The sequence below is a fragment of the Equus caballus genome, chromosome 29, assembly GCF_041296265.1.
Source record: "Equus caballus isolate H_3958 breed thoroughbred chromosome 29, TB-T2T, whole genome shotgun sequence".
Lineage (NCBI taxonomy): Eukaryota > Metazoa > Chordata > Mammalia > Perissodactyla > Equidae > Equus > Equus caballus.
Window position 1 is genome coordinate 15,183,082 of NC_091712.1, and position 12,517 is coordinate 15,195,598.

General features: G+C 37.7%; 1 protein-coding gene across 50 annotated transcripts in view; it reads left to right on the forward strand.

The window, feature by feature from the left end:
• The window catches only part of PARD3 (par-3 family cell polarity regulator), a 614,608-nt gene that overhangs the window by 343,559 nt on the left and 258,532 nt on the right, over window positions 1-12,517 (forward strand). For 47 of the 50 annotated variants that reach the window (XM_023631920.2, XM_023631918.2, XM_023631922.2 and 44 more), the window contains 2 exons: window positions 4,791-4,882; window positions 7,132-7,215. In XM_023631920.2, the coding sequence (XP_023487688.1) occupies window positions 4,791-4,882; window positions 7,132-7,215 (176 nt within the window). The remainder of the gene's footprint in view (window positions 1-4,790; window positions 4,883-7,131; window positions 7,216-12,517) is intronic. The other 3 variants (XM_070255190.1, XM_023631909.2, XM_070255178.1) reach the window with 1 other exon arrangement.

The following is a 12,517-nucleotide window of genomic DNA, read 5'->3' on the forward strand; positions in this document are numbered from 1 at the left end:
CCATGGGGGCCCACAAGAAGAGCTCCTGGGCAGCTGTGCCACCCACTCCTTCCAGGGACAAAAGCAGCATGCTGCCTTGCTGGCAAGTTGGGTTTCCTGCTATATCCTTTGGAGTAAATCTGATCCCCGGTGACCTATTGGGGTCTTGAGAGTAGATATTTAGTTGGACCTAAAGAGCCCCTCTCCCCCCTGGTGGGTGTTTCAAATATGTAGTCAGAATGAAATAAGTAACACTTGAAGACTTCCAATGACAAACTAGCAGTCTCTCTGTTGTACCCCTGCTGCTTCCCCCAGTCCGTCTCCCTAGAGGCAGCAACTTTCATTTACTGCGGATCTTGGTTCTGGTCTTTACTGTGTCTCAATAAAATATTTATGTTCCTCTTTCCTGGTTACCAGTTATTGACATCTGTTGACTTGCCGTTAGGGAAGATGAGAGTTTTTCCTCTTATGCCACTTGCGCTTTCCATGTTCCCGTCCTCTTAGTATTCTTACATCAGAAGTCTAAGTTAAATCAACAGCCAGTGTCACATCGTGTGGCAGTATAAGGATTGCTCACTGCATAGCCAAGCAGGTACTTTGAATAATTTCTTCTCCTACACATTTTCTTCTGTTGTTCCTGAACCTAATTGCTTTGACTCTTTGGAATTTGTTTTGTTTTCTCTGTATGTGTCCTTAATTTTTTCCCCCACATTCTCTATCAGGTAGGTCAGTCAAAATATTTCCCAAATGTTCCAAAATATCAGCCCAATTTTTAATTTCTTTTTTCTCATGGAGATTGACTTCCTAGACCTCTCCATCCTGCTGCTCTAAACCACTTCTCTGGGCTGTCCCATATTCTGGAACTTTCCTTGAGTTCTAGCCATTGTTTTATTGGATTTCCTGGATTTTGCTGGAGCACATCCAAAAATAGCTTTATGTGAAGGGGTCCATGGGAAGTGAAGACTTTGCATGTCTGGAAATTTTTTTCAACTTTCATGCTTGATTTTTTTGTTTGGTTGAGCATAGAGTTCTATGCTGAAAAATAATTTTCTTCTTGATGTAGAAGGTATGACTTTTTTATCTGGTAGAAATGTTTTTTTTAATGAGTTTTTGCTTATTTATTTTAAGATTTTATTTTTTTCCTTTTTCTCCCCAAGGTCCCCTAGTTGTGGGTCCTTCTAGTTGTGGCATGTGGGATGCCACCTCAGCATGGCCTGATGAGTGGTGCCATGTCCGCGCCCAGGATCCGAACCCTGGGCCGCCAAAGTGGAGTGCGTGAACTTAACCACTCGGCCATGGGGCTGACCCCTCTGGTAGAATTTTAATGTTATTGTTAGGAACACATTGTCATAGAGAACTTGTTAATGATATTCCTAGTTTTACTTTAGCAGTAATTATACAAATGCTATCATTTGGCAGTACTTAGATTACACTTCTGTTGTTGGAAGATAATTCTCTGTGGTTCTCTTGCATTTTTGTACATCTTGAGAATGGAGGACTTTTTTCTGGACTATCCTTTCAAGAATGTACATATGAACAACCTTGGAAGACAGGCATAGTGTCTCCCTTGATAGCAAGAAGCAGGCATGCTTACTGTCTGTATAAAAGGTTCGGGTTCCCTGAGCTCAGCTTTCTTCTTTGCGTGCAGTGTCCTCTGGCCACCCTTGCATCACCTTATGAGGATGTTAGCTTGAGGAACCAGTGCATAAAAAGATGATGCTCTGGCTAATGCTATTGCTGTAATAAACTGTCCTTTGTCCTTGACCCAGGAGCCTCATTTCTTCTGCCAGTGTCCAGGAAGCTATGGCAGACTAACTTGAGCTTTCGGGTAGGGTAAAATCATAGAGCCTTCACAGTTCCTGACATCACTTTCCTCAACCAATAACCCATTGTGTTTCCTCCTCTTGTCATTTACTTGGTTGAATACAGCCTCTAGTTGTTTATTTTTTGTTTTCTCATTCCAAAGGCATTTTACAATGAAAGTGTTTTCTATACAGCAAAGCACAACAAATAGCAAGTTTGATGCAAGTTTATAAAATGTAGATGATATATTTTGTATTTAATTGAGTAGGTAATATGTTTTACATTAAATCGTATTACAAGGCACAAGATACGAATAGATGAATATATACTCTTAAAAGTTGTGTAATTTAGCCTAAAGCATTTATTGAAGTCTGTTTTATAGGTCATGTATTACTTATTTCTCTTTTCAATAACAGCTAACATTTATTGAACAATTACTGTGTATCAGGCATCATGCTATGCTTGTGACATGGGTTATCTTATTCCTCTCAGTGGTCCTAAGAGGATGTTTTCTTGTTCCTTGTTTTAAAAGAAGTCATGTATAACTTGCCTAAGGATATAAAATTGGGAAATGGTGGAGTTCGTATTCATACCCAGATCTGTTTAACTCTCGAACCCAAGCTCTTAACCATGACACTATGCTATAAAATGGAGAGAAGGGAAAGAGTAAAAAGTATATTGACTAGCCTGGAAAGTTTTTAACACTGTGTAGTTTAAATGAATCCTATAGGCTTTCACTATTGATTTGACATATATAGTAACTAAGCTTCATTTGCTATGGTTATAATGGAATTCAGTGTATAACTCTTGCTAAAAGTAACTGTTCTGTCACAGCTTTAAAAAAGTACAGAACAACAAAATAAAGCAATAGAGGAGCTGATATTCACACATCCAGAAGTTGGGAAATTCTAACCTGTGGTTCCCACAGCAATTGCAGCTGAGCCTCAGGGCAGTGAATGTTACAATGTAAACTGAACACCATATGCAGCTGCATGAAATAATATTCTACATGCGCTTGGGGGCCTGATAATAGCCACTGTGGGAACAATGAATGTGGAAATTATCAGTTACTGTTTTATCACTGTAGTTTGGGGCATTTCATTTATGTGGCTGTTTCATAGTGCAACTTAGGTGTTTCAACTGGTTATATATCGTGGTGGCATTTCAGTGGTGCTTAAATTATTAATGAATCCTGAAACAAAATGTCCTTGACTTATAAGATTTTTTTAATGTTTTCCATCTGATTTAGAAAGGATCACTTTGCTCTCTTCCCTATTCCCCACTCGCAATGGGAAAGCATAATTTTGGGAGTTCTTGTTTACATTCTTAGGCAGATTCAAGATGCTAGTTAACCTTTGAAATGTAGTATGTGCTGGTGCTTAAAAGAGATAGATGCCTAAGAAGTGCATATTAGAGCCTCTCAAACACAGGAGCATCAGTCTTCTGGTAGCTTGGCTTCATGCAGCACACCACCATTGAGGGCGCACGGAGCCTGCCTACAACTCACAGAAAACCTCAGTGCGATCAGCTTCTTATTTTGGTAGATTCTCAGAGGAAATGTCATTTGGGCATTACCAACTGCTCTGTCTTGCCTTAATATTGCTTCAATAATTTAAAATATTGTTTGACCCTGTGTCTTGAACCTCTAACCTTTGCTTATCATTTTGTTGATTGATGTCTCCATTGACGGCATATAAATTTCTACTATGAGTCTCTCAAATACATGATTAAAAATATAGAATTTTTCTTTAATAGTGGACTCTCATATAGGTGGTTTAATAAGTTTACATATAAAATCACTGTTATCAAATTTATGTAGTAGAAAGGATAAAACTAAGTATACATAAATACATAAGTTTCCAAGAAATAGATTAAATAAATTTTATTTATTTGTATTTGGAAACTTATTACCCCAGAGATTCCTAAGGATGATTTTGTTTACGCTTGTAAAATATTTACAGAGTACCTACTAGGCGACACCGTGGATCCAAGGCGAAGCACACGTGAGCCTCCAGCCACTGTGTTTGGAGATTCTGAGTCTTTTCTGAATATTCTAATTTGGTAAATAAGACCATTGATATCAGACAGGCATGTTGATCATTATTCAAATGATCCTGAAAAGCCAACTTAACTGTTAGTGATCTCCTTGGTGCAAAGATAATGGCCAAGATTATAAAGCAAGGCGTATTCCTGGGTGGCATTTGATTTGTTTTTATGAACCATCACATTTGTTGCACGTGCACCTTTTGGAGTACCAGCATACGTCCTCAACTTTTACAACATGGGGGCACATCATTTTACAAAATATTGCTTTGTAAAAAGAAGAATAAAAGGTGGGAGTTGACTGGGTTGATGTTCATGCCTTTCCCTGTGCTTGGTCCTTCATATTGGAAGTCAACAGAAGTGGTTCTTTATGGCTGAGACTAAATGCCTTTACAGCTGCCTCGACATAATCTGTTAACTGGCTTAGGGTAACTGTGTGTGCAATTTCATGGGATGAAGGATTTAAACCTAGGGGTGTATGTACTGCATGCTCATTTTGACAAGGGAACTGACAAACACAACTTTGAAGATCTTGGTAGTCGTTAAGCTTTATAACGGTCTCAACTTTTGGATTAGTAAAAATCTTAAACATGCATCCCCAGAGTCATATACATTTATTTATTAAAATAGCATTGCAGTAATATGTAATTAATTCTTAAAACATACAGCAAAAAGTGAAAAAAAATAAGAAAGTTACCATAAGTAGAAGCTGCAGTGTTTTCTGTCTGTACTGCGTGGTTTCTTGTTCACTTCCTGGGATATGCTAACTCAAAAGACTATTGCTTTAAAATGTAGCTTTTCATATACATATACCCATCTATGGTTAAAGGTCATCCTCCCTACAGGAAAGACCTAGTTAACATGATCGTAATGCCTCTTAGACCCCAGTTTTACCCAGTTTCCTTCACTTTGTAGAAAGAAACCTAACACAGAGTGTCCTCCTGTTTGTGTTGTGCTGTGTCTAGGATGAGGACGGGACAGAAGAAGACAATAGCCGTGTTGAACCCGTCGGACATGCTGACACTGGTTTGGAGAACATACCCAACTTTTCTCTGGAGTAAGTTACTGATGGTTTTAACTAAATTTGTAATATACATGTAGCATCACTGATAACAGCAAGTATTCCAAAAGCATATGGCATGTGGAATGTGTGTGCTTAGTTAAAAATATGCCTTGCGTTGGCTTGTTTTCCAATGAGCATTTTTCATCTGTTGAGTTAATTATCTGACGTAAAAAGTGTAGCATGGGGATTCACGTGTACCTGTCCCAAGTTTCATACCTTGGCAAATACTATTTTATATTATAATTTAATAGTATTTGATTGAAAATGTTTGTCATGTTAACAGCACTGTAACTGTTTTCGCCTTGCTTTGTATGTCAGTATTTTGGTTTGTTCTTCAACCTTGCTAAATTACAAAACAAATTGTAGATATCCTTTACTTGGAAAACCAGTTGGGTCATTAAGCATTAGTTGTTTTAGTATATATTTTTTGGAAGAAATAGAATCTTTCAAGATATTTGATGAAAACTTAGAAGTCGTAGTTTAGGAACCTTGAACAAGATTTTAAGTATGAGAGGACAAAGAAAAACTTTCCTAGATTATCACAACTTTACAATTATCTTAAGTATTGACATGTCTACATGGAAGGTCTTCTCAGAACTTCTTCCATTGATGGGCAGTCATTCTGACCTTTTTCTTCGACTTTGGGTAAAAGTTGGAAGGTCTAGGTATTAACATTCAAACTCTTAACTCTGTCTTCTCTTGGTCTTCTGAGGGAAGGCTCGAAGGACTTTCTCAGTGAGGTTAAATCGGCGCTAGAATCGGATTATGTTTGCAGATACAGTGCCCAGCACTCTCTAAGTATTTACATCTAAGAAATACTTGCCATGTCATAATTCCTTTTAGAAAGACTGTGGAAACAAAGAAATTTATTAAGGTTACCATATTATTCTTAATTGACAATCCTATCATTAAATACATGTTCAAATGATATTAATGGTATCTAAAATAGGATGTTACAAAATTCTATGAAAATATAAAAAAAAATTAAAATCCATTTAAATAGTATTAGTTTAGTAAATATTTTGTCAGTATGGCAAAATTTTTATTTTGTCTTAGTTGCTGTATGTAGTTATGTACCGTAGATTTCTGCACATATTTTCAGTTTTGTTTTTATTTGATATCCTTACCTTTGATTTTCTTTAGCGTTTGTATTGTATAACCAGGACATTCATAGTATCAGGTTTATATTTAAGAAATACAATTGAAGAATTGGCATTTTCCATTATTTAAAAACTACACTGTGATCTTTATCAAATCCATTGGTAATCATTTATAGTTGTCCAGGTTGCTTAAACTAGATATTTAATTGAAATACTATTTCCAAATGTTGATTGTTAGATGAGTGCTGCTTAGATTTCTATGCGATACACACATACACGGAAACATCTACGAAGAAAGTAAACTCTCCTTTAAGTGGTTTAAAAAATTTACATTCTCCAAATTACTAGTTTTCATTAATAAATAAAAATGTAAAATAATTGCTATTATTATATTAATAGTAAAGTACTTTAGTTATGTGATAGAAGTAACTTCATGTTACTTAATAAATAGCTTCATGACTTTGAAGTTCAATTACAATTTTATGAAGATTTTTAGCAGATAACTATTGGTTTTGAGAAAGGAGTTTCATAACCTGCACTTACGGTATTCTCACAGCAGTGTAGGAAATGGTGACGCTGAATTGTTGTGGAGCCGTGGGAAGTAGGGATAGCTGGATCGCATCTGGACTCGCCCCTACAGGGGCAAACTTTGACCTTCTTGGGTTATTGGAAAGGTCAATGATGTGACATATGTGGGAGCACTTGGTAAATTATAAAGTGCTCTGCAGCTGCAACACCTTTATTCAGTCAATCGTCATAGTCCTTGAAACAGATATTGGGATGGAAAATTTTGAGTGGACGTCTGGAGATTTGACTGGCAAAACGTGTACCTGTGTCACACAGAAGAGTGTGGTCCGAAAGGACTGGTTCTGGGTCATTTTTGATGTAGTTATTTCTGATGATTGCTCTCCCTCCATGCCGTCAGACTAGCGTTCAGGTATGTGGTGTTCAGTGTTGCTTCCATCGCCATGCTTCTGTTCCAGAATGTGTATGTATATGCGTGTGTGCTGGTGGGATTTTCGTTTTGTTCCCTTCCTTGTTTCTTGTGTGTCTGTGTTGTTGTGGTTTTTGGTTTTGTTTGGTTTTGGTTTTGGTTTGTTTACAGTCCATGTTCATGCTCCCTCATTCATCATTGTCTCACAGTGATATGGTAAAGCTCGTACAAGTCTCCAACGATGGAGGGCCTCTGGGAATCCATGTAGTGCCTTTCAGTGCTCGAGGCGGCAGGTAATGTATCTTGGAGGTTTTTAATTGACTCGTAATGTGGAGTGTTTTCTGTTCATTTATGCTCAGATATAGAGTGGTGTGGATTTAGCATATGCTCAATAGAAACATTTTCATTTGGGGGCAACTGCTGCTTCATTCATCCGTATCCATCATAATCACAGACAGCACTTAGGCTGATGAAGAAGTCAAGCATTTAAATTATCCTAATAATTTTATTGTTCATCACATCCATGCAAACATTGTACTTTGCGGTAAATTGGTGATAGACTTTATAGTCTTTATAGTCACAACTCCAGCTGAATTTGCGGGAGAGCTTAAAGCAATTTTCTTGAAAACTTTATCCAATAAAAATTATCTTCATAACTTAGGAAATGATACATTTTAAATTCACTTTTATGTTTTAGTTTAATTTTATAAGATTTTTATCATTATATTTGCAATTTAAAAAAATTAGACAAGCTATAGATTTATTTCCCACCATGTGGCTTGTGCCTCCTTGCCTTCAATCTCTGCACACTCAAACGTCAAAATTTTCTACTGTTTGTTAATATGACTTCATTACTTTGTAGAACATATATTCTTAAATACTTTAAATGTTATATGAATTTCTTTTATTCTGCTGCTTTTCTTCTGTGAAAGAAGTATTGTTTGTTTGTTTTGATGTATTCAAATACTATGAATTGATTTTGCAACTAATGGTTGGGGGGGCCTCTGTCATCTACATCACGTGAAACACATCCCACATCCTTCCCCAGAAGCTTTACCTGCACTTGGTTAACCTGTTGAAGTTTAATTGCATTCTCTCATTTACCCATCTAATGATTACCCAGTGAAAAAGATTTATGAACTATTTGGCTCCTTATTTGAACTTCTTCTTTTGTTATTATTATCATGTTACTTTTTTAGTTTAACATCGTTTACTCTGGGGGAAGCTGCAAAGTAGCCTTAGACCGGGGACTGAGAACTTAGAACATGGCGTACCTGTTGCCGAGGAGCTGTAAGCATCTAGCATGCTGTAAAAGACAGATGGAATAGCAGTTATGGCGTATGACTAAATTATCGGTGTCCTTTTTTAAGTGATTATTTGAACAGTTGTACTGCCTTCCTGCTATATGTCCCTAACTGTGGCGAGTCCAGATTTCATCTGCTTGGTGAAGCACATGCTTTATGGGATGTCTTGAAGCTGAGTCTTTGACTTACCCGGAACTCTGCTGGAGTTGGGGGCTCCATTGTTGGTGTGATGTAACAGGATGTGAACGCCCCTGTGAGTGTGGGACGGTCCTTGTTATAGTCACAGAGCTGGCTGCTTTCGCTTTTTTTCTCCTCCTCCTTTTTAAAATTTTTGAACTCTGGGGAAGCATTGAAATTTCTTCAAAGAACTTCCAATTAAACAATCTTAGTTGTTTTCAAAATGGCTCTTGCCTTTATTTCCTTTAAAAAAATATAATTTTAAAGGACCTCAAAAGTTAAACCTTTTTTCCATTTATTTCATGAACAAAAAAAAGATAAGGTAAAATGTGTGGATTATTGCTTCTCAATATTAATGTGCCTTTAACTGCCTGTGGAATATAACTCATCACAAATGAGGTTTAATTGTGTAGGTACCAGCTTTGAGCTAGTATTTCAATTGCAAACAAGTTATTTTCTGTCATTTATTACACATTTTCTACCTCAGTGTGAAAGGATGTTAGGGTAAAATAAGTAGATGAAAAGTCTAAAGCAAAAGGAGAATAAGATAGAAAAATAAGCCTACTAGAGATTAATCAATGAGAGGCCTTTCACACAATCCACCCCAGTTACTGGTTGCCATGGTAATTAGTTTCAATATACAGAACACATTCGAGTAGACTAGTGTCCCTGTGTAGGGCTAGAAGCTGTTTGACAGCTGAGTCATTTTTAATCTCTGTTGATTTGGCAGTTAATGGAGAAATTCTTGTGTAGCTTTCCTGTATAAGGGACAAGCAGATTAATAAAATCAGATTCTTTATAAACCCTTTTTAGGCATCACCAGTTTTCATATTGGGAAACAGAACAGAAATATATATGTTTTTTCCAGCACCTGATTTGCGTCTTTAAGCTTCTTGTTGGACTTGACAGTAATGGTTCTTCAGAGTTAGGTTGACAATGGCAGGGAAAAAGCAGGCAAGCCACCCAGAGTCACAGATGCTGGTGGTCAGGATCCAGAGAGGCCCATCTCCCTTGTTCTCAGAAATGCTTACAAGTGGATTCTCCTCATTCAGTCAGAACCTTCCTGACACTTACCGCGTGGTAATTCCTGTAGTAGGTGCTAGGAAACAAAGATGAACAGGACAGAATCTTTTTCCAGGGATTTGCGATCAAGATGGAGTGATAGCCAAGAAATCTCATAATTATAATTATGTGGTAAATGTTGATATAGTTACATAATAGGTGTTCTGTGAGCTGATAGAGAAGAAATTTCTAAATTAGATAACTGAAGCTGGCTTGTTGCGGAAGATGATTTTAAATGTGATGACAGCTTCTAAAGGGAGCTTCATCAACTCCATGGTGGCTGCAAGGGTAAATTAAGCAGTGCAGTATAGCAGAAAGGCAGAAATTAAGTGGAACTTGTGAAGAAATTGCACATATACCTAGTGGGAATACCAGAATACATATTCATGGGGAGTCAGTTGAAGTTTCCAAGAATAACTTCCCTTGTATATAATTCCAGTCATGCTTGGGCCTTCTCAGTTTTGGAGATATAACTAATTGAATAACACTTAGTGAATACTTATTTTTATAAAAGTGACACATATATGTCAGTATTGCATTCTGATTCAGATTTCATAATCACAAAGTCTAAGGAACAATGCGGAATGGGAATTATATATTGTAAAGAGAAGAAACACAATGCACAACTTCTCAAATATCAAGTATAATTCAGGAAAATAGGAAAAATGTGAAGTCAATATTAGAGAAATTTTTAAATCCACTTAAATATAACTGTGGCCTGAGGTATAATCCAGTTTTTGGAACAGGAATCTTGTGGCCTATTTAAAATAGCCATGTTTCTAGGGTAGGCTGGCTGTTGTTCCTGGATTGGGGGCATCAGTGACAATAGGCGTGTTGCTGCTCATCCCCCAACGCCTGCCTCAGATACCTAGAAACAAAGACAATTAAATGCGTAGAAATGGTAGCATTATCTTCCCCCGATGCTGTTTTTCTTTAGTCATCATCTTGTATGTTGTTCAAAAACAAAGTTAACTGATCCCCACCCAGAGCTCTTTATTCACAGTTTCATTACCTTGAAATCAATTTTCACTTCACACATATAATTTCATTTCCTCCTGATTTAAATGTCAAACATAATCTCCTTATTTAAATCACAAATGCTGCTACTTTCAGGAAGGTTATGCCAAATAATTGTCATTTCCTTTGGCAGAAAAACCGTGCTTTATGTCTTTGTATTTCTAGGACCTTACCCATAGACATTGCTCAGTAAAGCTTACTCAGTACAGGAATGAATGAACCCATGACTATCCGTATCAGCTATGGCCCTGCTATATTGGAAATAAAACAATCAGGACATATCCTGGCTTGATAGATAGTGAGTTTTCCTGAGGTCTCTAATCGCCTAGGAATATGATTATGATGTAATTCAATGTTAAGTATTTAAAAAGCAAGATATAAAATTGTATACTGAAATAGGGGCTGGGCTTATGAGATTATAAGGTTTTATATTTGGTTTTAAGGGGTTTAAAGTCTAATTGAGAAACACGTAGATGAAAAGATCCATGCTGTGTGTCCAAAGAACTCCATGCTCGTGCGCCGTGGGGATTGGGAGGGAGCAGCACTGTGGACTGGGACGTGGGGCCAACCCTTGGTGGAGCGATGGGACTTGGTCTGCCCTTTGGAGGAGCTAGAGGACTATGCTGGTGATGCTCGGGAAAGATATTTTTTCTAGGAAGAGACTGTATGAAAGGAAGATGCTGCATGTAAGTGTGCATGATTTGGTGAGAAACACTGTGTCACTGATTTGAAACAGAAGGTGTTGGAAGAGAGCACTGAGCGATTGTGAGAGGGTGCCTGGTGAAGGGCCCGCGAGACTCCATAATAACATGGAGACATTGCTGAAGGGTTTCAAGAAATGTGAGTGGATGAATATTAGTCTTCTCCCTGGACTCCACAGTCTGACTTGTAGTAGATGTTCTAAATCTTTTCCCCCATGGAAACAAATATGGCTAAAACATGTTATTCTTCATAAAGTACAGTCTGCTTTTCTACATCTTTTCTATGTGGACATTTCCCATTTATATATGTTCTTCTTTCTTTTAAACCTGTGGCCCTTGGAATTTTCTATCTCAGTATCTATTCTGATTCAAACAGTGATTGTATGTTTATTTTAGTAAGCAAGTTTTCTAAAGATCTAGTATCTCCTAGGAACTCTTCTTTTTTTTTCCCTCCCCAAAGCCCCAGCACATAGTTATACATCCTAGTTGTAAGTCATTCTAGTTCTTCTCTGTGGGATGCTGCCCCAGCATGGCCTGATGAGTGGCGTGTAGATCCGCGCCCAGTGTCCAAACTGGCGAACCCCGGGTGAAGTTGAGTGTGCGAACTTAACTGCTCAGGCCTGGGGCTGGACCCCTCCTGGGTGCTCTTCCTGGTTCTAGGCATACACTTATCAAGGGTTGGCAGACTCTATGTAAAGGACCAAATATTCAGTATTTTTGGCATTGTGGGCCACCAAGTTTCTAGTGCAAGTGTTCAATTCTGTCATTGTAGCATGAAAGCAACCATTGAGGATATATAACCAAATGAGCATTACTGCCCCAATAAAGCTTTATTTACATAACAGGTGGCTCCTGGGCCCTGATTGCCAGTCCTGCTCTAGAGAACCAAACAAATAAGAATGCCTCCCATCATGGAGTTTGCATTCTAATATTTTTCATATCTAAAATTTCTTCTCCTGTTTCCTGTTCACATTATCAGGGGGGCAAGAGTCCCAAACTTCATTTCCACTTCCTGTTTGATAAGAAAGCGTCTTTATTGCAACTATATATTAGTTCCCACCAACATACTCCCCTAATTCTAAAGAATTCCCCTGGAAGAAGGGAAATAGAAAAAACCTCATTTAACGTCCTCCAGTTAGTAATAAGTACTCACAGAACTCTTCTTCCCAATGTCTGATTGTCAATCATGAGACTTAAGGAAAAATCTAAAGTCTGTAATGGGTGGTGGGGTGGGGACTGTGTGTTTCTAGCTTTCCAGTACTGGCTCCTGCTGGCAAATGCTTCTCACCTTCCTTTTTACGGATGTACAGTCATTTGATTTGTCTGATTAATTC